General features: G+C 44.3%; 1 protein-coding gene across 6 annotated transcripts in view; it reads left to right on the forward strand.

Moving 5' to 3' along the window:
• The window catches only part of fam222ba (family with sequence similarity 222 member Ba), a 48,704-nt gene that overhangs the window by 1,848 nt on the left and 19,770 nt on the right, over window positions 1-27,086 (forward strand). The window contains exon 1 of one of the 6 annotated variants that reach the window (XM_038814697.1): window positions 1,049-1,076. The exons of 4 other annotated variants lie outside the window; for them this stretch is intronic. In XM_038814697.1, coding sequence (XP_038670625.1) covers window positions 1,064-1,076 — 13 coding nt within the window. In that variant the 5' untranslated portion in view covers window positions 1,049-1,063. Of the gene's footprint in view, window positions 1-1,048; window positions 1,077-21,667; window positions 21,719-27,086 lie in introns of those variants that run through there. One more of the 6 variants, XM_038814699.1, reaches the window with a different exon arrangement.

The following is a 27,086-nucleotide window of genomic DNA, read 5'->3' on the forward strand; positions in this document are numbered from 1 at the left end:
CCCTCTTCACCACCCACTGCATTACCCCCTCCCCTCTTCACCACCCACTGCATTACCCCCTCCCCTCTTCACCACCCACTGCATTCCCCCCTCCCCTCTTCACTACCCACTGCATTCCCCCCTCCCCTCTTCACTACCCACTGCATTCCCCCCTCCCCTCTTCACCACCCACTGCATTCCCCCCTCCCCTCTTCACCGCCCACTGCATTCCCTCCTCCCCTCTTCATCGCCCACTGCATTCCCTCCTCCCCTCTTCATCGCCCACTGCATTCCCTCCTCCCCTCTTCATCGCCCACTGCATTCCCTCCTCCCCTCTTCATCGCCCACTGCATTCCCTCCTCCCCTCTTCATCACCCACTGCATTCTCCCCCTCCCCTCTTCATCACCCACTGCATTCTCCCCCTCCCCTCTTCATCACCCACTGCATTCTCCCCCCTCCCCTCTTCACGACCCACTGCATTCCCCCCCTCCCCTCTTCACCACCCACTGCATTCCCCTCTTCACCCACTGCATTCCCCCCCCCCCATCCCTCTTCACCACCCACTGCATTGTCCCCCTCCCCTCTTCACCACCCACTCAATTTCTCCTTCTCCAGAGGATAACCATTAATTTTGACCGTGCCACGTTATTCTCCTTGCAGTGTGCGGTCACCCCCTTTCTCCCTCCCCCGCCCCTCTCCTTTCCACAAGTTATGCATTCTCAAGGAGAACAAAACACACGGAAATGAGACGATGTGTGGTGAATTTAAAAGCTTGAGCTTTATTTTTTTCTTTCGGGGGACGGGACGTTAATAGGAGGAGCATGAAGTTCCTGGAGAAACTGTTCATTGTGAGTAGATGGAGACTGCGTTATCTCTTGCGGGGGAGAGATAAGAGAATGGATTGCTGGCCTGCTTCTGAACCCGGCTTTTAATGAGTCGGTTGCTAGGCAAATTTCATCTCTATCAATTTAATCCTCAAGATGTCGTTTTGCACTTTGTGACGCCGGGCCAATGCAGGCAACTTGCTCAGGTTCAAGCCTTGCTGTGTGAGCACGATTTGCGAGGCCTTCAGATGTCCAAACCATGTACTTGAAATGTAAGCTGTGGGATAGTTTTCAGTGGACGTTGTTAAGTGTTTTGGTTGGCCTGTCTTATAATTATGTTGACGTTTTAAAAAAAAAAATCTTGCACTAAAACTACTTTTTCTAACTGCTTGCACATTTGACTAATTGGGATAATTAAAGTGAGGACAGTAATTTTCTAGGGAGTCAAATTTAACGTAAATGTTTTCTGATTGTTCCCATGTGGCTGAGATTTTTTTCGAATGAGCCCTGATATTTACACATAATTTTAAAACTCCCTTCATCTTGAACGTCTATATTTTCTTCTTTGTGTGATGGGTATAATTTATTCCCAAAACACCTGTTTAGCTTCAAGCTTTCAATACATCACTCAAGGGGTGTTTACTTGGGGTCTGGCCTTTGGAGTAAAATGCCGCCACAGTCCCAGGGGATCGCAGGCTGCTCTCCCCTTTGAGAGCTGACTGGTGGTTATTTAACCCGAGGGTCACCACACCTCGGGCGAGGGGCCAAGGTTGAGAAGGTGGGGCCTTCTTGAATAACCTAATCCGATACGGAAATTGAACCCACGCTGCTGGCTTCGCTGTACTTCACGAACCCAGTAATCTGAATAACCAGAAGTGATTGAAAATGTTTTGATCTATGCTGGAGGCTGATGGTTGACCAGGTGTGAGTTGGAAAAACCTATGCCAGCCATGATTTGTTAAAAGTCTAATGTTGCTCCAACAGCATTTCCAGTTCCAACAGAGGTAATGGAGCAAACTGTGCTGTAAAGTTTGAACATACAGTTAAGTACCAGTCATCTCCCAAAATTTCACTGCAAAAAGATGATGACTGTTGACAATTTACTAAATCCCCCAGCTATTATCAGCAGTGCCACAAGGAAGAGGATGATGTGCCTGGCAAGATGCACTTAGTTTGCCAACGCATCATTATATTGAGATTTTATTATTCAGCTGCCTCATATGAATTAAAGTTACGACTGACAGGATACCAAAATGTTGTGATTCCACCCTGGAGTTGGAATCTAGCTGGGGTTGACAGGTTTGATATTTGGGAACTGAAGTTGGGAATGCCTGGGCAACAAACTGTTCTGAGACTATTGGTCATGTGCTCCCATCAAAGACAAACTTGGTCTTTAAAAGGAGGACCGGTCCTATTACTTTGACTTGTCCCTGGATGGTGGGGAAGGGGAATGCTGAATTTGGAATGTTGCACAATAATGTCTTGCTGGTCTGGCACTGATCCAATTTTTTTCTTCCTGTGCTCAGCCGTTACAAATTCTGTGGCAGCCATAATGCACATCCTCACCCATCCCTTGGGAAAATTGGCATTTATTAAGATTGAGCTTGATAGAAGAGTACGTAATCTGGCATTTAAGGCAGGAGGTCGAGCTAACCAATTTAAATGTGTGGACTTGCATTTGTTGTCAGTTAAAAATTTTTTTTAGAGTACTCAATTTTTTTTCCAAATAAGGGGCAATTTAGCGTGGCCAATCCACCAAACATTGGCATTTTTGGGTTGTGGGGACTTCATAGCATCCCTACAGTGCAGAAGGAAGCCATTCGCCCATCGAGTCTACACTGACCCAGGGAAGCACGGTGGCGCAGTGGTGAGCACTGCTGCCTCACTGCACCGAGGGCCTGGGTTCGATCCCGGCCCCGGGTCACTGTCCGTGTGGAGCTTACACATTCTCTCTCTCTTTTAAATTTAGAGTACCCAATTATTTTTTTTCCAATTGGGGGCAATTATCATGGCCAATCCATGATGGAGAATGTGCAAACTCCACACGGGCATGACCCAGGGCCGGGTTCCGAACCTGGGTCATCAGTGCCGTAGTCCCAGTGCTAACCTCTGCACCATGTGCCGACCCTTTTGCACATTCTTCCCGTGCCTGCGCACGTCTCAACCCCACAACCCAAAGATGTGCAGGGTAAGTGGACTGGCCACGATAAATTGCCCCTAAATTGGAAAAAAGAATTGGGTACTCCAAATTTATATTTAAAAAATATCCATATCTCAGTTTCTGATCTGCCCATTTATCGATTTGTCATTGTGTTGCTAGGTTGCTTAAGCTGGGAATTGTGTGTGGGGCGGGTGGTGGAGGGAATGAAAGCAGGAGAGAGGAAACAAAGCCATTTATGGTCCAGTCCGCTTGGCACGTGCTCCGGCAGGGGTCACTGGGTAGCAATGAGGAGCTGCAGCACTGTTATTCCTTGCCTACTTTTCTAGCTCAAAGGCATAGAAGCCACCACCCAGCAGGCAGATATATAGAATTTACAGCAGGGAAACAGAACATTCAGCCTAGTTGACTTGTGCTCCAGAGGAACCCCCCACTCCTTCATTTTGCCCCACTTACTTCATCTCACCTGATCAGCATAACCTACTCCATCCTCCACCTGTACTAATCTAATTCCCTATTAAATATGTTATTTGTCGTCTCTATTTCTGTGACCGTGCGTTCCACATTCTCAATTTCTTTTTTTAAATTTTTAGTGTACCCAATCATTTTTCCAATTAAGGGGCAATTTAGCGTGGCCAATCCACCTAGCTTGCACGTTTTTTTTGGGTTGTGGGGGCGAAACCCACGCAGACACGGGGAGAATGTGCAAACTCCACACGGACAGTGACCCAGAGCCGGGATCGAACCTGGGACCTCAGTGCTGTGAGGCGGTTGTGCTAACCACTACGCCACCGTGCTGCCCCACATTCTCAATCTTAACAGTGCAAAAAGGAGGTCATTTAGCCCATCAAGTCTGCACTGGCTCTCTGAAAGGGCATTCTACCTGTTCCTAGTCCCCTGCCGTATCCCTGTTAGCTTGCACGTTCTTTTTGGATAACAATCCAATTCCCTTTTGAATATCTTGATTGAACCTGCCTCCATCACCCTCTCAAGAAGTTTGTTCCAGACTCCAACCACTGGCGGGGTAAAACAATTTCTTCACATCCCTCCTTTTGCTAATAATTTTGAATTCATGATATTCTCTTGTGGGAAAAGTTTTTCCACTATTTACCCTGTCTCTGCCCCTCAGGATCTTGAATACCTCTATCGGCACAGTGGTTAGCACTGCTGCATCGCAGAGCCAGAGACCCAGGTTCAATTCCAACCTTGGGCGTCTGTGTGGAGTTTGCACTTTGTCCCCATGTCTGTGTGGGTTTCCTCCGGGTGCTCCAGTTTCCTCCCACAGTCCAACGATGTGCAGGTTAGGTGGATTGGCCATGCCAAATTGTCCCTTTGTCTCCAAAAGGTTGGGTGGGGGGTTGGGCCCAGGTAGGATGATCTTTTGGAGGGACGATGCCGACTTTTTGTTTTCCAATTCAGGGGCAATTTAGCGTGGCCAATCCACCTACCCTGCACATCTTCGGGTTGTGGGGGTGAGACCCACACAGACACGGGGAGAATGTGCAACTCCACACGGGCAGGGGGCCGTGATCGAACCCGTGTCCTCGGTGCCATGAGGCAGCAGTGCTAACCACTGCGCCGCCATGCTGCCCTGAGTCGGTACAGACTTGATGAACCAAATGGTCTACTTCAGCACCATAGGGATTCTATGAAGTCTCCTTGAGCTGCCTTTTCACCAAGAAAAACAGTCCCAACACCTCTAGCCACTCGGGGTAAAAGATGCTTCTCCTGAAATTCCTTTTGGATATTAGTGAACTTGAACTGTTGGCCACTCGTTTTGGTCTCCCACCGTTAGAAATATTTTCTGTCAACCCCATCAACACCTTTCAAAATTTTAAAGACGTCTATTTGGTTACCCCGTTGCTTTTCCAGAACCCCCTCCCCGCCATGCTCTTGATTCTTTCCTGCTCGTTAATAATCTCTGCATTTTGGTGTCATCCATACAAACCCTTTTCCAATATCTGTTGAGTCATTGGAGAAGCCTTTATTTCCTTCATTTGATTTGTTTTCCATGACTGCAGGAGCTTAGTCATGAATATGGTCATGTTTCTGACATTGATATAATATTAGACCAGCTGCAGAGGCCGTTGCTCAACTGATTTTAGCCACTGAGAAATGAAGGTGGTCCTGATTGATTGAACAGCTTACAGAGAAATCAATTTTCAAGTTGTTTTAAGGGCGGCATGTGACGCAGTGGTTAGCACTGGAACTTCGGTGCTGAGGACCGGGTTCGAATCCCAGCCCTGGGTCACTGTCCGTGTGGAGTTTGCACATTCTCCCCATATCAGTGTGGGTTTTGCCCCCGCAACCCAAAGATGTGCTGGTTAGGTCGATTGGCCAAGCTAAATTGCCCCTTTATCAGAAAAGAAAAATAATTGGCTACTCTAAATTAATTAAAAAATAATTTAAAAAATTTTTCAAGTTGTTTGAAACTTCCTTTGAAGCAGTTTTTTTTGGGGGGGGAGGGGTGTTGAAATGATAAACTTGTACTCTTCTTGTTTAATTCTGAAAACGCATTAAAACACTTCATATTACAAATATATCTCTTTCTCACCGTTTAATTTTTTCTGCCTGGGTCATGAGTTTTGCATCCTGAGAATACATAAGAAGTGATTTAGTACACCAGCCATTCTATACTTGGATTATGCAGTTGTTAATAATTAACCAACATTTCAGATTAAAATGCAGAAATCATAACCAGGCTCCCAAACCTTTTCAAAAATGCTGTCACTTGGAGCCAGGAGCTTTGGGCTTAATTTATCACTGTTCAAGATGTGGGGCACTTGCCCAGGAATCCAGGGGGAGACAGTGTAACCTTTATGAATTGCTTGAAGTTGAAGGGAAGTGGAAAAGATGAAGGAGCACATCCTTATATCAACGTTCTGGCTCTGGAATAGTGAGGGGGTTGGGCTGCACATCTGGATAAATTAGTGTCTACAGTCTTCTAACTCGATCTCAAATAATTTTATTAAATTCATGCATTATTTCTTTGAGTAGGAGATGCCTGACAAATGCTTGTTTAAACATTGTACAAATTGTATAACCGTTGCTGGTTTTGCTTTTTAAGTCAATGTCCTGAGACCCTTCAGTATAAAGCCTAGACTTTGCGTGTTTCGGCAAGTTTGTTCTACCTTATTTGAAATGATTTGCTGCATTATCTACTGGTGGCTCCTTCCAGCAATAAGTTCAATATAATTTTTAATGTAACGTAATTAGAATTGTGGTTCAAAAAAAACTATTCTCCCTCCCCCCCCCCCCCCCCCCCCCCCATCAATCTCAGACTCCATTCCAGGATGGTTTACATGAGGACCATCTAAGTACATGGGAAGGATTGCACCTTGTTACCAGTGACCCCTGGTTGTCCTCGGGATGAACCGAACCATATGAGTTACTACTGCCTGTGCGCAGATCTGTATACTTCCATTCTTTTTGGGAAATCCCTTTTCTTTTTGCAAGTATTTTCAACTTCTGAGAACTTTGCCGAAATCAACTTGCATTTATATTGCACCTTTAACACAGTAAAATGGGGGCAGCACGGTGGCGCATTGGGTTAGCCCTGCTGCCTCATGGCGCTGAGGTCCCAGGTTCGATCCTGGCTCTGGGTCACTGTCCAGAGTTTGCACATTCTCCCCGTGTTTGCGTGGGTTTCGCCCCCACAACCCAAAGATGTGCAGGGTAGGTGGATTGGCCATGCTAAATTGCCCCTTAATTGGAAAAAAAATAATTGGGTACTCTAAATTTATTTTTAAAAAACACAGTAAAATGTCCTGAGACACTTTGCAGGAGCGTTATCAAAGAAAACCTGGCACTCCACTCCATTAGTTGATATTAGGATGGGTGACCAACAGTTCAAACAAATGGGTTGGTTTTTAAGGGTAGTCTTAAAAGAGGAGGGCGAAGCAGTGAGGTTTCGGAGGTTAGTTGAAAATTGGAACTTAACTGGAGATTGCAGTATTTGGGCAGAAAAATCCCTGCTGCATGTTGAGTGTTGTAATTGGCATGATTTGCATTTGCCCTACCTAAACTGCACTAGGGTTAAGCAGAGTGCAGATTCGGAAGACAAGGCCTCAAATATCTGTGGAACCATAGATGCTGCTGTGAATAGCAGTGCAGGAAAATGGATGGAGAGCTGGTATTAACACAGCTTGCCGTTGTTAGATGTGCTGCAATATTAAGAAATTCTATTGCATTTTACAAGCAAGGGCAGGTTGGTTGCCACTGACAACTTGGTGCAAATCCAGGCTAATGTTTAATTACGTATAATTAACTGCTAGCACAAACTGTAGTTGTAATTATGCAAAACAAATGGCAAACTAAGAATAAATACATTGCACTTCATGGAGTAAAGTCCCCAGGGCCCAGCTTGATCTCCTTTCATAAACAGCTATTCAAGTTTTTTTAAAGAAATTAATGGAAAATCATTATAGGGTGCTGTAATTCCTGACTGTGTAATGGTAATTATTGAAATTCGATTGCTGATTGAATAGCATACAGGAAGGTGGGAGTTAAAAGGCAAGGTATAAATCTGAAATAATATCCATTTTGATGAATTCATCGGAAACGTGTACTACATCTTCACTTTTCCAATTCTATTGAATCAATTGTGTTTTCAGCATTTTTGAAAAACTATTATGAGATTGTCCATATTTATCTCAACAAAACAAAGGATCTTGCAAAACAGAGTGTAATGGGTAGTTATAATAATCATAATCTTTATTATTGTCACAAATAGGCTTGCATTAACACTGCAATGAAGTTACTGTGAAAAGCCCCAGTCGCCACATTCCGGCGCCTGTTCGGGTACACGGAGAATTCAATTTCCAATTCACCTAACAAGCACGTCTTTGGGGACTTGTGGGAGAAAACCAGAGTACCCGGAGGAAACCCACGCAGACACAGGGAAAACGTACAGACTCTGCACAGACAGTGACCCAAGTGGGAATCGAACCTGGGACCCTGGCGCTGTGAAGCATAAGGCGCTAACCACTGCTATCGTGTCTCCCTATATAATTGTAAATATCTCTAATAAGCACTGGCCCAGAAGCAATCTCCAATGATGCCCATTGGCATTTTTTCTCAAGACAAAGGCAGCGGATATCTAAAAATACATGATTGACCATCGGATTCAACAGATGAAGCGGCATTAAAACCTATTTCTTTTTTGCAGTTATGGTCTAGAATGCACTACCTGAAACGGTTGTGGAAGCAGATTAAATAGTAAGTTCAAAAGAAATTGGATAAATACTTCAAGTTTTAAAAAAATACTGGAGATTAGGGCAAAGTGAATAGCTCTTTCAAGTGCCAACATTGGCATGATGGACTGAATGGCCTCCTGTGCTGTATAATTCAATGGTTTTCTGGTCATCTGGTGTTCAGCATCAGGTTCACAGATTTTTGAAAAAATAGGGCAGAAGCTTGGATTGCACGATACGGTAAAGTCATTAATCATAGTCCATAAAGGATCAAAGCCATTGGGGCATTTACCTGAAGCTGATTTTTAAACATTCAGCATCCAAAATCTTTGAGTAACAATTTGCTATTACCATCAAACTGAACCTTTGGAGATTATATTGTTTTTTTAAATTTAGAGTATCCAGTTATATATTTTTCCAATTAAGGGGCAATTTAGCATGGCCAATCCACCGAACCGGCACATCTTTTGGTTGTGGGGGTAAAACCCACGGAGACATGGGGAGAATGTGCAAACTCCACACGGACAGTGACCCAGGGCCAGGATTTGAACCCGGGTCCTTAGCGCCGTAGTCCCAGTGGAAATTATATTGTTGAAGATTGGTCTCACTATTAGGGAAATGCATGCAATGATACACAATTCTAATGCATATTTTTTGCAACTTGTTGGCTGTGTGTACAGTTGGTTCAGGAAATCTCACATCCAACTTCTCTCTAATGATGCTTATAGGAAAAATAAACCGCTTCTCCATAAAAACGAGGTTAACCTAGTGATTGCAGTTTTAATTTTTCAATCATGGGAAATAATGCAGTTTTGTGTGCAATCTCTGTACTGTTACCTTGAAATTAGTTGCATTGGTATTGGTTTCATTGTGTTCTATAGCACATTTTTCTGCAGGTTTACACCAATATTAAGTTGGCAATAAATATTGTTTGGCTTTATAATTGCAGGCAGGTCCACTCACTATTTGAAGTAGGTTACTCTATTCCAAATTCTGCCAGGCTTATCTCAAATGAGATCATGTGCTGGTGCTGTTTTGAATGCATGGCTGTTTTTTTTTGCATGAATGGACCTTGTGATTAAATCACCCAGTGCTGGTGAGCACTCCTTTTGCCTTTTATTTTTTCCCTAGAGGTGTAACCAAGGGGTATAGATTGTAGAGTGAACTGTGAAGCTGAATTCACTGAGAACGGGACCTGTGTTTAAATTGATGAGACTGGTTTGTTGTATCCTAATGTGCTGCAATCATAATCTTGCTCCGTGCAGCTCCAGACATTAGGTACATAAACCCCCCCCCCCACCACACACACGCATGCATGCACACGTTTGGCATGGGACAGTCAATAATCACTTAATCCAGGTGGATTTGGGTATTGGGAATATTACAGAGTATCATTGCTTTTGTGGGGAAGTAAAACACCTGAAGGAGATGTAAAAGAACGTAACCCCAGAACTGTTTACTTGATTTGAATGCATTGTTCCCAGTGAGTTATATTGAAGCTTATCTCCTCAAACTTTGAAGAACTGATAAATATTTAAAAGCCACTATTTCGGATATCCACTGCTAATCGGACTAATTATTAGTAGCGAACACACTTAAAATGTAAAATAATACTTAATGTAACTAAAATAGTGGAATATTCCATCACCTTCGGCCTGGGATGTCTTCCTGCTTTAAATTCATCATGTAAAGTAGCATGAGCTCCAACTCAATGAACCAGTGCGTGTCTGCTCCCCAGGTACTGAACTGATTTGAAAAGTACATTTCTGCACGTTAGTGGAATTTGATCAGTCCTCTGCAGAATGGAATGCAAATGATGGGATGATGTATGTATAGTGCTGTATCATGCCCAGAGCACCTCACTTGATGACAAGGCCATTAATCTGATGGATGGTTCAGGATAAATTAGATGCACGTATGTTTGAGTTTTCAGCCCCCTCCATTCATTTACTGACTAGTTCAAAGCTAACTGTGCATCCCTGATGTCATGTCAATTTGTGCAAGTTTTATTTCTCTTTTGGGGGGGGGGGGGGGGGGGGGGGGGGGTCGAAGTGGAGAGGGTGTGAAGGAAACAGGGTGAATGGATGACTTCACATTTGATTAAATGACCTGTCACTTAAATTGGGAAAAATTGGCATGTGATGGCGCCAGTGTGATAGCATCATGAATATCGGGAGCAAAACTGCAGGAACGCCAGCAACTTGTACATCCTTGGAGCACAATATGCAGGAGCAATCCAAATCCCGGATGTATGTAGCAGCTTTAGTTCTGAGCAAAACAATGTCAAATACTATTTTCACTCAGTCAAAAGCAAGGCACAGGGCTGTATTTAATTCCTGAGTGAGGCAGACTATAAATCTCTTCATACAGTCGTACACTTTTGAAACAGCAACTAATGTATTTCTTCAAGCAAGTTTTAAAAAAAAAATTACTATGACCTGAACAGCCTGGGTGTGTAGCACTTAAGATTTGAGATAATTGAGGCTGAACTCTAGCCATCTATAGATGTGAGCCTTCTCAGGCCATCAGATGAAGGCATCCCAACAGGAGGGAGTGGGACCAATGTGACAACTAAAACGTTATTTGTGGCAGTGAATATATTTCTTTTGATCATTTCCCTCATGGTAGCTAGTTGACCACCATGTGTCCTCGATCTGGCAGCATAGTTAGTATGTGCAGCACCTCTTCTGTGTACATTGACCAAGTGATTTATGATCAATCAGTAAGAGACAATATTTACAGGGACTTAATTAAAAGCTTCTTTTCTCCTTTCTTCAATCCTCCCTGCTGCCCTGTCACTTTCCAGTGGAATGCTACACATCACCATCGGTTTAGTTAAGAACTGATAATAGTGTTAAATTAGTTATTTATAAAATCTCCTGTGGCATTTTGGAAATTAGTATATATGGTCCACTGCAGTGGTTGCAAGATGACTTCCAAAAAATGGGTTTAAACAATGTGCCCCCATTATCTGAAACTATCCATTCTTTTGTGAAACAATCTGGCCCTGCCTTTGGCATTTTATAGTGCAACCTCCCCATAACCCTCTTCCAAAGCAAGGCTGTTGGTCTTGTAGATGCGTGGTAGCACAGTGGTTAGCACGGTTGCTTCACAGTGCCATGGTCCCAGTTTTGATTTTGCTTGGGTCACTGTGTGGAGTCTGCGCATTTTCCTCATGTCTGCGTGGGTTTCCTCCCGGGTGCACCGGTTTCCTCCCACAAGTCCAGAAAGACGTGCTTTTTAGGTGAATTGGACATTCTGAATTCTCCTTCAGTACCCGAACAAGTGCCGGAATATGGTGACTAGCGGGTTTTCACAGTAACTTCATTGCAGTATTAATCATAGAATCATGGAATTTACGTGCAGTAGGAGGCCATTCGACCCATTGAGTCTGCACCGTCCCTTGGAAAGAGCACCCTACCTAAGCCCACATGTCCACCCTAACCCAGTAAACCCACCTAAACCTTTTGGACACTAATAGCAATTTAGCATGTTAGCATGACCAATCAACCTAACCTGCACATCTTTGGACTGTGGGAGGAAACAGGAGCACCCAGAGGAAACCCACGCAGACACGAGGAGAAAGTGCAAACTCCACACACACTGACCAAGCCGGGAATCGAACCTGGGACCCACGATCTGTGAAGCAACTGTACTAACCATGGTGCTACCGTGTCCCCCATGTAAGCCTGCTTGTAACAATAATAAAGATTATTATTATTAAGTCCTTGGGTAGGAAGGAAAAAGTATGGTGCATCAATCTTGTCACATTGGCTATGTTTATCTTGAGCTTCTGCGTATATCAATGGACCGATCACCCTCGGTCCCTATTTCAAATTAGGTCTGGCTATGTAGAAGTAAATATGAATTTACTAACATGGGCCTTGGGCAATAGCCAAAACCCGAAACGGGTCATGTTGATGTGCTCACTTCAAACACTCGTGTTTTCTGCACAATATCAGTCGAGTCCAAACAGGATATGAGCAGTATGCATAAATCAATTTGACCTAAATTTGGCTGAAATGTAATCTCCATATCTCCATATCTCCATTAGACAACGCAGGTATATATTACCTACAAGTAAGTTATGATGTGCAGAACAAATTGAGGCTTCCCATTATGAACCAAGTGAGTGAATACATTTCCTACATGCTGGTGTCAGAAATTTTCTGTACTTGCTAAAAACATCTTCCCAAATTAGTGAAATCTAAACCACAAGACATAGGAGCAGAAGTAGGTCATTTAGCCCATTGAGCCTGCTCCACCATTACGTGAGATCATGACTGATCTGATGTGATATTCCCCAACTCCCACTTTCCTGCCTTATCCCCATAACCCTTGACTCTGATTAAAAATCACCAATTTTATTATCCTGTATTGCAGATGCAAGTCATGATTTCCGATTATAATGCAAGGTTCTAACATGAAGAGGATAATGATAGATACCTGCTCAAATGAAACTTCAAAAATGAAAGCCCATAATTCAACAAGGCACTCGCTAATGCTGAGGATTGTTTATCATACCAAGTGTTGTTAGATTGGTATATTTGTACAAATTCTTGCATTCATCTGAGAAGACTGCATGGCATACATGTCCATGACCTATTTTCCCCCAGTTCTCTCTCTTTACAGTTGATTAATATGATATCCAAGTTCTATTTTGTTTTAGCAATTTCTGCCTAAACTATTTATTAGAACAGCAGCTCAACATTCCAGTTCCAAGCTACTTGCACTCCATGCTGCTGCTTGAAGCACACAGTACAGAAATGCACTGCATGTAGTGGAGATCCATTTGCTCAAGTTTCGGCTGTACCAGTCTCCCATTTCTTCTACACGTCACTGAATTGAAACCGGGCAGATTAACCTTTTAGGTGACCAAATGTCTTTTAAAATTTGCACACTTGCCAATGATTTTTGTCAGGCTACCGTTTTCAAATCCGTCTCTCCCATTATACTTTTGCTATCTGTAATATTGGACAATCTCAAACTTGCAGCACAAAGAAATTTTGTGGGTTAAATTGTAGTGTACCATTTACCTTTATTGAAGATAGGTCACCAGCTGTGAGACAATTCAGCTTTTAAAACATTGCATACACCAGTTGATTCCCATCTGTACTCTAATCTCCCATAGTGTGTGCTGGCCTAATTCCAAAGTTATTAGGCTTATTTTGTTTCCTTTGCTGCATTGTTATGACAGTGAGGTTTTGTCCTTTGGCATGTTGGACTGGTATATTCATTGCAGCATTTGAAACAGATGTATAAAAGGAGTTAAAGGTATTATATTAGGTGCTGCAGGATATTTAACAACATATCTCATAATCCTCTGAAAAATGGGTCAGCTCCATAAGGCACACTTGATCTTTCAAGTTTGAAGTGGCTGGTGGATAGAAAATGTATACCAGTACAGCAGACTTTGTTCAAATATAGATAACAGGAAGGTCATCGTCAGTGAGGTGAAGCCCTTGTGTTATAAGCTAGATGTAAGGAAGGTACTATAATTTTTTTAATGGAAAAGGCTGCAAAGTAGATGTCTATTCTAGGTTATAAGGTTAATTGTAATTACATGTAAAAAACATAGCATAAAGATTTAAGTTCTTCAAGTCAACCCGTCATTTTTCCTAACAAAATTAGGAAAGGCTACTTAATCCTTCTGTCATGACACCTTGGGCCTAGCCCCAATTAACCCAGAGTTTAACACAAGTGAATTTAAATGTTATTTTAAAATACAAGAAGTCCTTGGCTGTGTCCAATAAACTGCAGTCACCAGGTTTGTAACTTTAACACAAGTAACCTTTTTATTATAATTATACTGGCAGAAAAATGTAGCTAACTATTTTTAGTTAGGGCATCATGATCGGCATAGCTTGGAAGGTTGAAGGGCCTTTTACTGTGCTGTACTTTTCTTTAATCTTTGTTCTCGTTGACTATCTAATACCCATTTCCCTGTTTTTCTCTGGCAAAGTTGTCTACTTTCTTGAGATTAGTTCATGTTTACTGGAAAGATGTGCCAGGCATTCGCTGGTTTTAGAACATACTTCTTTACTTGATCAGCGAGGGAGAGACTGTCCCTTTCACTTCCAAGGTCTAAGCACTTCTGCCCGGTTCTCTCAAAAAGCATCACGCAGGAACCAATCACTGACTGTTGTCAGGCGAAACACTGTCCCTGGCCAATTCACTGGTTGGCAGCCAATCAATAAAACTGACTTCTTTTTAAAGCTAGTTGCTACGATTCACTTGGTGCTGGCGAATCTGTTTCTCCTCTCTTCTCCAAAATACAAAACCTAGGAACACACTGCCTTGACTAACATGGTGCTTGAGCACATTCCGAATATGGGTCCACGGACCAAAAATAATATTTAAAAAAAGAAAATGGGAACAAAGAAAAGCAAGAACTCTTGCTTGCACTTGTTAAATAGATCTTAGCTGTGACTGTTTTGGCTTTGATATGGAGATGCCAGCGTTGGACTGGGGTGAGCACAGTAAGAAGTCTTACAACATCAGGTTAAAGTCCAACAGGTTTGTTTCAAACACTAGCTTTCGGCGCACTGCTCCTTCCTCACCTGAGACACTCCCATTGCAGAGGGTCTAGGCTTGTAAAGCTGAGGAAAGTGGATCTGTGGTCTTGCCTGCTGTTACAATTGGATGGAAAAGATCCTGGGACACCGTTTCAGAGCAGAGCAGGGACATTATCCCTGGGTCAATATGTAGCCATTAACTAATTTCACAAAAGGAACAGGTTATCTAGTCATCATCATATTGCTGTTTATGAAAGGTGTCATGTTTCCTATGTTACAATAAGGGACCCGAGACATCTCCATGAGCCAAGATGCACTTCAACAATAAATTAGAATCCCTTTCATAAAATCTGAATTCGCTGTAAAGTGCTTTGGGATGTCATAGAAACATAGCAATTAGGAGCAGGAGGAGGCCATTTGGCCCTTCAAACCTGCTCCACCATTTAACATCATGGCTGATCCTCTATCTCAATACCATGTCCCCCCCGGCACCCTTGGAGTCCATCTATTTCTTACATATATTCATTGATTTGGCCTCCACCACCTTCTGTGGTAGAGAATTCATGGGTTCACCACCCTCTGAGTGAAGAAATGCTCCCATGTCTCGATTGTAAATGACCTCCCTGTATCCTGAGAATGTGGCCTCTTGTTCTGGACCCTCCAACCAGAGGAAACAATTTCCCTGCATCCAGCCCTGTCAGAATTTTATATTTCAATTAGATCCCCCCCAGCCTTCAGATAATTCTCAGATGCTGAACAAGAATCTCTAGCTTTCTAGAATGTTTAAGTGCTCTTTGGGATTTGTTCTATATGTAAAGTTGGTGAAAAGGAGGGATGCAAGTGGCTAACTTTTTTTTGTCGCATCCCTCCTCCCTCCATGTCTTGAATCATTGGAGTTGAGTTTGTTGCTTTGAGCTGCACAATGAAAACAGCAGGTCAGACCTGGCCTTTGGGTCACAGTGGAAAATGGCTTTGAGAAATATATTCCCTTCTTGGGGTAAGGTGATGACAAAGGCTGGAGGGGAGTAAAGAAGGATGTCAGGAAGGAAAATGTTTTGCTTGGGGGGGGGAATAGACACTTAAAAAAAAAAAAAAAAATTGCTTGTGAAGATCCTTGATGGTAAAGTAATTGGGTCATTGATACTTGGGTGACCCCATGGTTGGAGTCTGTATTGAGGTGGCTTATGGTTTGGGCCCTTCCCAACTGTTGGGTATCCTGCTGCCTCGGGCATGTGGCCTGTGATCAATGGCTACATGATGTGGGGCCAGGAAAATCCCAGCAGGAAAAACAAGTCTTTAAAGAAGAGGGAAAGATTATTGGCAAAAGGGAGGAGGGAAAAATAGGAAGAAAGTGCTGCTTCCGTCAACTTCACCTGGAGCTACTTATTAAAAATAAATTTAGAATACCCAATTCTTTTTTTTCCAATTAAGGGGCAATTTAGTGTGGCCAATCCACCTACTCTGCACATCTTTGGGCTGTGGGGGTGAGACCCATGTAGACACAAGAAGAATGTGCAAACTCCTTACGGACACTGACCCGGGGCTGGGATCGAACCTGAGACCTCGGTGCCGTGAGGCAGCACTGCTTGCCACTGTCAATGTGCTGCCCCACCTGGAGCTACTTGATTTGCTCCTGTAAGTTTATTTGGCAGATTATAATTAACTTGGGTGAATCTGAAATGTAACCTGAATAAATGAACAAAACTATTCTTTTGGAGGCCCATTGGCGAGATTGGAATAGAAAGTTGAATCAAAGTGTCATTGGTATTTCTGGCTCAAGTTGATAGCCTGCAATCAAATGATTTTCAACTGCCGGCAAGAAAACATCTCTCTGCTTATCTGATGCTTCTGCCAGACACCTCCGACATCAGACTCAAAATTGCTGGGGTTTTCATATTCAGCAGCAGTTCTGTTGCTGGGATGTTTCCTATTGTTTCGTGTCTCTAATGATTATAGCTGCAGGCCTGTCGTTAGCCACTTGTGAATGGGTAACAAATATGCTAATAAAGTATTATTATAAATTCATACCGCCATATACAGTCCCCCAGTATCTCACTAGATTTTTATTGCAAGTGCCCCAGGTTCAGGGTCTTGCCTGCATTAATTTAGTTGCATTAAATGTAGAGGCGATACTGATCTTTTAAATGCCAAACTCCCATCGTGTCAACAATGGGTAGAAAGGACAGAATTACTCATGCTCAGGTGCAGTGTTTCATGTAATACTGCACCTGGGTTGTGAAAATGCAAAGCGGAGTTGAAAATTGGTTTTGCAGGACTATTAATTTTCCCCAGACTTAACCAGTCTTTCTCTGACCATTATCATTATATTCCCCATGGCAACAGTCTGCTAATGTCTTGGAAACTATAAACTCTGCAGGCTTTTCTTTTAAAAGGTTTCCATTATGTCTTGCAACAAATCAACCTGTTAGGCGCATTGCGAATCTTGTAACTCAATTTGCCATTCTGAAGTCCAAGAGAACCAAGCACGTCTCTCTGTTCGGTTGTGTATTTCACTATCTCCTCTCAGCACTGTCCCATCCCATACTGTGTGCTATGATTTGTTTTCTGATTGGGCCTGTGCACGGTTGTCCGGGAGCTACTGGCGGAGCCGGTGATGCTGCCATGCGAACACCTGCTGTGCCTGAGCTGCTTCCAGCAGACGGTGGAAATAGACGGTGGCTTACTGGGCTGGAGAGCCGCTGGGAAGGTCGGGACCGGTTTGGCGGTGGCAGGGCCATAGCCCTGGCGGTACGTTACAGGGAGAGGCCGGTGGAAGCTGCGGATTGGGGAGTGGAGTGAGTGAAGAGATCGGAGAGCTGCTCGAGCATTTCTCCAAACAACAGTACTGAGCCAACGAGGCTAACTGCATGGGAATCGGACCAGCTCTTCGTCGACCTGACTGACATCGGGTACAACTGTTTTTTTAAAAAAAAGCTGCAGCTGGATTAAAAAAAAAAAAAATTTTTCAAGATGGCGCCGGATTCCGGCGTGGCAACTCTCTACAAGCTCTCCCTACAAGCTCTCCTCTACATATCCTCTTCCTACATCTTTTATAACTTATTATAGTATGTTGTATGTAGTCATGTATGGAGCGATCTGCCAGGACTGTAATCAGAACAATGTCTGTACCTCGGTATGTATGACGATAAATAAATCAAATCAAAAAGACCATTTATTTTTGGGTCTCTGCTTTAGCTACAACAAGTTATATTTACTTTTGAAAAATAAATTTAGAGTACCCAATTATTTTTTGTCACATTAAGAAGCAATTTCGCATGGTCAAATCCACCTAACCTGACATCTTCGGATTGTGGGGGTGAAACCCCTGCAGACACTGCGAATGTGCAAACCCCACAAAGACAGTGAACTGGGGCCGGGATCGAACCCGGGTCCTCAGCGCCATGAGGCAACAGTGCTAACCACTGCGCTGCTGGGCCGCCCAACAACTTGTATTTACACAGTTCCTTTACTGTAGTAAAATATCCCATGCTATTTCCCAGGAGCATTACATTTATAATAATAATCGTTTATTGTCAGAAGTCTGCTTCAGTGAAGTTACGGTGAAAAACCCCTAGTCGCCACATTCCGGCGCCTGTTTGAGGAGGCCGGTATGGGAACCTGCGCTGCTGCCTTGTTCGGCATAACAAGCCAGCTGTTTAGCCCACTCTGCTAAACCAGCCTAGTGACATTTGATACCAAGTCACATGGTATTAGGGCACTTGAAAAACGAGGTTGATTTTAAGAAGCATCTTTAAGGAGGAAAGGGACGTGGAGAGCCTGACACATTTCGGGAGGCATTTCCAGCACTTGACAGCCACAGCAGTGGAAGGAACATCTGCCTCTGGTGGAGTGATTGGTATCAGCGATTCTCAGCAGACCAAAATTAGGGGAGTGCGGATATGAGGGTTGTGGGGCTGTTGGAGATTACAGATGAGGGAGCAGTGAAGCCACGGAGAGATTCAAAAACACTAGTCAGGTGCCAGCCAATGTGTGTGTCAACGAACACTTAGTGCAGAGTGAACTGGATGTGGTCCGAGTTAAAAGGGGGAGCCAGTGGACTTTTCAATGACCCACGGTAGAACTTGGCAGGTTGTCTGAGAGTGCATTGGAATAGTTGAAGCATTGAAGTAACAAAGGCGTGGATGAACTGGAGTTGAAGAAATTTTTAAAAATAGTTTCAATTGGCAATTTAGCGTGTCCAATCCACCTGCCTTGCATATTTTTGGGTTGTGGGGGTGAGACCCACATAGACATGGGGAGAAAATGTACAAACTCTACGTGGACAGTGACCCAGGGCCAGGATTGAACCCAGGTCCTCGGCGCCATGAGGCAGCAGTGCTAACCAGAAGGGCCACATCACTTGCAGATGTCAAGCTGTTGTCCTGTTTTGCACTTGTTGCTCCAATGTTTCAGGAACACTTATCACATTAAATATTTTGGATCTAGAAAGGGAGTTCTTGATTTTACTGTGGGTGGATAAACTGTTACTGGGAATTCTTTAACCCAAGTTTTCTCGATCTGTTACCTTTAGTTTGAAATTATGAAATGGAGGTACAACTCTGGCACAATATTATCTGTTTCCTGCACGTCTTTTTGTCTGCACTTTTTGAGCATAGAACATACAGTGCAGACCTTCGGCCCAATGAGTCAGCACCGACTCACTTAAGCCCTCACTTCTACACGATCCCCGTAACTCAATAACCCCTCCTAACCTTTTTGGTCACTACGGGCAATTTATCATGGCCAATCCACCTAACCTGCACGCTTTGGAAGGTGGGAGGAAACCTACGCAGACACGGGGAGAACGTGTAGACTCCACGCAGACAGTGACCCAGTGAGGAATCGAACCTAGGACCCTGGTGCTGTTAAGCCACAATGCTAACCACTGTGCTACCATGCTGCCCGGTAGATGCATATGTATATTGGTTCAAGTAAAATCTAATGCAGAAAGGGGGAGTTAGGCTATTTTGTCTAGCTTAGGCGGGAACAGTGGGAGATGGAGGGGTGTGTTACGCACTGAATTATGTTTACATTTGTACTCGTCTGTTTTGTTAGAAAATCGTAAATGTCTCAATAAAATATTTGTTTTTTTTTAAAATCTAATGCTGAGCTACTGACCCCAGGACTGCCTGCTTCCACCTCTGTATTGTTGCCCATGTTTGTCCTGCTCTCAACCCATCTGCTGCTGAACCCTCATTTGTCCCTTTGTTACCTCCAGAAGGTCCTGCCCCAACTCCCTCAGTCAACCCACCATCCTCCACCTTCCATAAACTCAAGCAAAGATCTACTGCTCTTGCCCTGTTCCACATTAAATCCTGCTTATCGTGTCACCCAGTGCCCACTGATCTACATTGGCTCCTGGTCTGGGGTAGCTGTAGTTTTCAATTTGTCATCCTTGTGATTAAATGCCTCCCTAAATCTGAAATTCTTCCTAACTTTTGTGCATCACCTCACCCTTGACCTTGGGCTGTTTATAGGCATTACCTTCATAAAATCCTCTCTCCCTTTTGAGTACATTCCTGCAAGTCCCCCTTTTGATCAAGCGTTTAGTCACCCCTTTTGTTACCCCTTCTGTCACCCATCCTTTTTGCGCACCATTGATACAACGCATAAGGATATGGGGAAAAGGCAGGTGAATGGCACTAAGTTATAAGTAGGCAGCACAGTAGCGTAGTGGTTAACACAGTTGCTTCACAGCTCCAGGGTCCCAGGTTCGATTCCCGGCTTGGGTCACTGTCTGTGTGGAGCCTGCATGTTCCCCATGTGTGTGCGTGGGTTTCCTCCGGGTGCTCCAGTTTTCTCCCACAGTCCAAAGATGTGCGGGTTAGATGGATTGGCATGCTAAATTTCCCTTTATTTAAAAAAAAAAGGTTAATTGGGGTTACTGGGTTAAGGGAATGGGGTGGAGGAGGCGTGTGCTTGAATGGGGTGAATGGCCTCCTTCTGCACTGTAAATTCTATGATTCTAAATTCTACGATTCTACGATGTTCATTTGGCGAGTCGGTGCAGACGCTATGGGCTGAATGACATTGTGCTGTAACAATTCAGTGATTCTGCCTCTGCTTCTGTGTGATACCTTGATATTTTTTTCTGTTAAAATGTGCTGTAAAATGCAGGGTGGTGTTGTATTAGCCACAATTCTGCAGAATTTATACCCTGTAAGCCTGGGCTGGAGCTTGTACAAGAACAATCAATTTTTGCTGATGTAGGTCATAACTGAACAATATGCCATTTTTAAAAAATGAACTCCATAAAAATACGGATGAACTGGTTTCCCTTTCTTGGCAGAATGAAATGTATGCACACTGCTTTCAACCTAACGGGTAAAGTAGCTTTGCAGACTGGACAGATCTTGGAATTCACAATAAGCCACCACTAATGCACACACTGTGTAGGACATGTTTGTGAAGTGCTGAGTGAGAGACAATGAGCCAAGAGTGATTTTTCTCACCTCGGTACTCTAGGAGAGTTAATCATCTTTTTCATCTGCGAAGCTCCTGTATTCGTAAAAATTGACAGGAGTACGAAGATCTTGAATGTGGATGTCTAGTTTTAGCAATTTTTATGACAAGTCTTTTATTAATACTGTAATGTTCAATGTGCTTCATGCTATCACATCCTGGTTGCACTAACAGCAGATAGTAAAGCTGGAAAATATTGCTGTTGACAGCTGTTTCAGCTAGTGAACAATGAATGAAAAACTTCAGAAGAGCCAATAAAATAGAGCAAATTAACACCTAACTTGGCAGTAACCAGGCCCACTCCTCTGTTGGCTTTGAGGAATTACACAAGAATTTTTTTTATTGAAGTGTATGTGCTTATGGTACAATGTCAGATGCTCATTAATTGCTCTAGTGTCCTGTTAGATGCTGAGCTGGAGATTCAGTGCTGTAATCAGATCAACATATCGGCATCTGCGCTACCCATTTTTATTGCTGTCTCCCAGCAGAGCCAGCTTGCTGGCATTTATTTGAGTGTATGGTGATGCAGCTGTAGCTTTTACATCACCTTGCCAGTGAATTTGCCCCAGCATGGTGTCTATCCCAAGGTGAGTATGCATGAAATTGGGACTGATTTATGTTTCAAATTCATGGCGTTTAAGCTGTTTTTAGATCCATGTTTCAAATCTAATTGGCAGTAGCCTTGCATAATTTAGTCTGACATGCGGCATAGCTACCTTGTCCCTGTGCTGAATGAAGTAACTGCAGGGTTCACACTTGCTTCACAATGCCAGAGACCCGATTCCCGGCTTGGGTCACTTGTCTGTGTGAAGTCTGTGCATTCTCCCCGTGTCTGCGTGGGTTTCGTCTGGGTGCTCCAGTTTCCTCCCACAGGTCCCCAAAAGATGTGCTTGTTGGATGAATTGGCATTCTGAGTTCTCCCTCTGTGTACCCGAACAGGTGCCAGAGTGTGGCAACTAGGGGATTTTCACAGTAACTTCATTGCAGTGTTAATGTAAGCCCACTAGGGCAGCACGGTAGCACAAATGGATAGCACTGTGGCTTCACAGCGCCAGGGTAACTCTAACTCTGGAACAAAGAAAATGCTGAAAATACTCAGGTCAGACAGCAGCAGTGGAGAGGAGATCTTTCAACAAACTTTCATCAGTTCTAATGAAAGGTCATTTACCTGAAAACCGTTGAAACGGCTTCTTCCTCCACAGATGCTGCAAGATCATCTCCGTGTTTCCATCATTTAAGACCATAAGACAGGAGCAGAATTAGGCCATTTGCTCCGCCATTCAATCGTGGCTGATATGTTTCTCATCCCCATCTCCTGCTCCCCTTACTGTTTTCATTCCAGAGCATCAGCAGTATTTTACTTTAGAACATAGAACAGTACAGCACAGAACAGGCCCTTCAGCCCTCGATGTTGTGCCGAGCAATGATCACCCTACTCAAACCCATGTATCTACCCCATACCCTTAACCCAACAACCCCCCCCCCCCTTAACCTTACTTTTTAGGACACTAAGGGCAATTTATCATGGCCAATCCACCTAACCTGCACATCTTTGGACTGTGGGAGGAAACCGGAGCACCCGGAGGAAACCAACGCACACACGGGGAGGACGTGCAGACTCCACACAGGCAGTGACCCAGCCGGGAATCGAACCTGGGACCCTGGAGCTGTGAAGCATTTATGCTAACCGCCATGCTACCGTGCTGCCCCTTTTGCATCAGTAACTCTGGAGTCTGGTTGTGTGGTTGCCTATAGTTTAATTTCTTCTCAGTAATATTCTGAGCTGTGTCTACTGGATGTGTCACCTCCTTATTGAGGTGCGACTCCAAAGTTATCCTCTCATAAATCATCCAAATGATCTTTGTTAATGTGAGTTTCGGCACGCAATTTAATTGCTTGGGGGTGTTTGATGTCATAGTACACCACAAGTGTGCAGTAAACATTGCTGAATAGTGATCAGGTTGATATTTGTACTCCTACCTACACCTCTAGTATCTATCCCAGAGGAGCGAGACCATCTGTGCCTCTATTACTGCTACATTGGAGATTAACTGACTGAACACATACCATGGATTGACTTGGCATCTTTTCTGTCTGTATGAAGAGGAAAGATTGTTGGGCATATCATTGTCATGCAAGTCTGCAGGTTTTAAAACGTAAGATTTTATGGACCCAAGTGTTAATGATAAATATTCAACACCAGTGAGAAATGTCTGTTTTGCCAGCCGATTAGTGCCTGCATCAACAGTGCTGCTTGACGCAAGGTAACTTGTGACACTCGACAGGACTTGGCTTTTAAGATCCTTGGAGAGCAACATTTCTATTTTCAGACTGATAAAGTCGTGTTATCTGACCTTGGTTCGGTAGGGAGGACCTTGTTAAAGGCAACAACTGTTGCTGTGCAAACCAGACTTTAAGTAAAGCTCTTGAGTCAGTGACTGGATGGAAAGGTCAAAAATAGGGACCGTAACTGAAGGTTTGAGTTGATAGGATTGCTAGCCACAAAGAAAGTAAGACTTTGAAGGGAACAGGGGCGATTAGTTGAAATCTTTCTCTAATATTTGCTTTCACTGAGTGCTGACCTTTGTTCTCCCTTTAACACGTTCTGATACCTTCATTCGCCACTAGCACTTTCTACTATTATTAACGCTTCCTCTTGTCTTATGATCTGTACATTTGTTGCAATCTCTCCTAGCTCCCGCCAATCACTTGCATTCTACTTTGCTCAAGCTGCTCCACCCCCTCTTCCACAATATAGAACATAGAACAGTACAGCACAGAACAGGCCCTTCAGCCCTCGATGTTGTGCCGAGCAATGATCACCCTACTTAAACCCACGTAACCTGTATACCCGTAACCCAACAATCCCCCCATTAACTTTACACTACGGGCAATTTAGCATGGCCAATCCACCTAACCCGCACATCTTTGGACTGTGGGAGGAAACCGGAGCACCCGGAGGAAACCCACGCACACACAGGGAGGACGTGCAGACTCCACACAGACAGTGACCCAGCCGGGAATCGAACCTGGGACGAATATCCTGGGATACCTGGGAACCTGGGATAATATCCGTCATATTTTCTCCTCTCATTTTGGCTCTGAAGAGGTCGTGCTGACTCAAAACATTAACTCTATTTTCTCTCGGGGGCAGCATGGTGGCGCAGTGGTTAGCTCTGCTGTCTCACGGAGCTGGGGTCCCTAGTTCGATCCCGGCCCTGGGTCACTGTCCGTGTGGAGTTTGCACATTCTCCCCGTGTTTGCGTGGGTTTCGCCCCCCACAATCCAAAGATGTGCAGGGTAGGTGGATTGGACACACTAAATTGCCCTTGATTGGAAAAAGCAATTGGGTACACTAAATTTATTTTAAAATTAAAAAATAAACATTCCCCACCTTTTCTCAAACCCCTCTGCAGAGCCCCTTAACCCGTACTTTATCTTCTCCAAGCACCATTAAAATCATAAATGACAATTGTATAACCCCACAACTAACTAATTCATGTTTATTGCCCACTAATGCAGGTTAAATGTTTTGAAATGTTAATTCCATAATTACAGGAGGATGTTGTCCTTGCAAAGGGGCAGAGATTAACAGGGACGGCTATCAGTAGCAGAATGAGGAAGTTGGGTTTATTTTGTTTATGAAGAGGAGACTTCACGGTGACCTAATTGAAAGCTGAAGATTATGAAGGGAACTGGCACAATTCATCAAGCAAATTAGTCATTATAATGAGTCAAATACCAAAGGACTCTTCAATGGTTCCAAAAGTTCAAAAATGAGTACGCTGGTAGTAAAAAGGAAAGTTGGACTGAAGTCTGTAATGCACAAAGGTTAATAGAATTGTGGAGTAAGTTGCAAGAAGATGTCATTGAAGCAGGGAGTACAAATGACTTGAGGGATCATTTTGTTTCTCGAGAGAAATTGTTTGAAGAATATGTTGTGGAGGTGGGTGGGTGGGTTGTATTGACCCATTTAAATGGGAGATTCTCATGATACATAATGGCTTTTTCTTGTGGCTAAGACGCAATATACATTTTATAATATCGAAAAATCGTTTCCTGTTTGGTAATCATTTCGAAAATTCTGATATGATTTTAATTTGTTATTTTACTTTTGAGATCTTTTTAAAAAAATTTAGAGTACCCAATTCTTTTTTTTTACAATTAAGGAGCAATTTAGCGTGGCCAATCTGCCTACCCTGCACATCTTTGGGTTGTGGGGGGTGAGACCCATGCAGACACGGGGAGAATATGCAAACTCCACACGGAGGGTGACCCGGGCCCGGGATTGAACCCGGGTCCTCAGCACTGCAGTCCCAGTGCTAAACACTGCGCCACATGCCGCTCTTGCTAAGAATAAAATTGACATCAACTTACTTCTTCACTCCTGGAATCTTAGGACAGGTTGACTCATGGCTTGCCTCCATTGCAGAAATCTGCTCAATTTTAGACACATGATACTATTTTAGAATACATGACGGTGGATCTTGTGTTAGCCTGGCGGCGGCTCTTGTTGTGTTCGCCTGGCGGCGGCTCTTGTTGTGTTCGCCTGGCGGCGGCTCTTGTTGTGTTCGCCTGGCGGCGGCTCTTGTTGTGTTCGCCTGGCGGCGGCTCTTGTTGTGTTCGCCTGGCGGCGGCTCTTGTTGTGTTCGCCTGGCGGCGGCTCTTGTTGTGTTCGCCTGGCGGCGGCTCTTGTTGTGTTCGCCTGGCGGCGGCTCTTGTTGTGTTCGCCTGGCGGCGGCTCTTGTTGTGTTCGCCTGGCGGCGGCTCTTGTTGTGTTCGCCTGGCGGCGGCTCTTGTTGTGTTCGCCTGGCGGCGGCTCTTGTTGTGTTCGCCTGGCGGCGGCTCTTGTTGTGTTCGCCTGGCGGCGGCTCTTGTTGTGTTCGCCTGGCTGCGGCTCTTGTTGTGTTCGCCTGGCGGCGGCTCTTGTTGTGTTCGCCTGGCGGCGGCTCTTGTTGTGTTCGCCTGGCGGCGGCTCTTGTTGTGTTCGCCTGGCGGCGGCTCTTGTTGTGTTAGCCTGGCGGTGGGCCTTGTGCTGACGGGACTCTGAGCTGGCAAAAGCAGAGGCATGGTGAGCAACGTGGCAGAGTTCCTCCACCATGAAGAAAAAAAAACCCAAGCTTACCATAAGGCGGGGGGGGGGGGGGGGGGGGTGTTGTGCAGTGGTTAGCACTACTGCCTTTCGGTGCCGAGGACCTGGGTTCGATCCCGGACCTGAGTCACTGTCCGTGTGGAGTTTGCACATTCTCCCCGTGTCTGCGTGGGTCTCACCCTCACTTCTCAAAGATGTGCAGGATAGGTGGATTGGCCACGGTAAATTGTCCTTAAATTGGAAAAAATAATTGGGTGCTCTAAATTTAAAAAAAAACTGTTTGCCATAGGAAGGGCGGAGGAGGGGTTCTCCGTGAGATGGAAGCCGTTCATTGACTTCTTTAGGAGACAGTAGCCCGTCACTGGTTCGGGGGGGTGGGTGGAGACAAAGAGGTGTTTTATTGTGTTCTGTTTGGGGTTGGGAGCTGGGTGTAAAAGGAGGGGGTGGTACGGGAGAATAGGGACAATTGTTTTTTAAATTTGGAGTACCCAATTCTTTTTCTCCAATTAAGGGACAATTTAGCGTGGCCAATCCACCTAACCTGCAAATCTTTGGGGTTTGGGGGTGAGACCCATGCAGATACGGAGAATGTGCAAGCTCCACACACAGTGACTCGGGGCCGGGATCGAACCACGGCATCGAACCAGGGCAGGAACCAGGAACTCTGTGCCATAGGCATCTGGGCTAACCACTCTGCACCACCTTTACGCCCTGGGGGCCAATTGTAACGGTTAATTGCTGCTATTGTTTGCCTGTTTCTGTTCTGTATATATTTGAAAATACCTCCAATAAAATATTTTTCGAAAAGAGAATTTGTTCTCATCCATTTGTGGTTGGAACCAGCACTGGTTTTGCATGAATAT

Source organism: Scyliorhinus canicula, chromosome 12, assembly GCF_902713615.1.
Source record: "Scyliorhinus canicula chromosome 12, sScyCan1.1, whole genome shotgun sequence".
Lineage (NCBI taxonomy): Eukaryota > Metazoa > Chordata > Chondrichthyes > Carcharhiniformes > Scyliorhinidae > Scyliorhinus > Scyliorhinus canicula.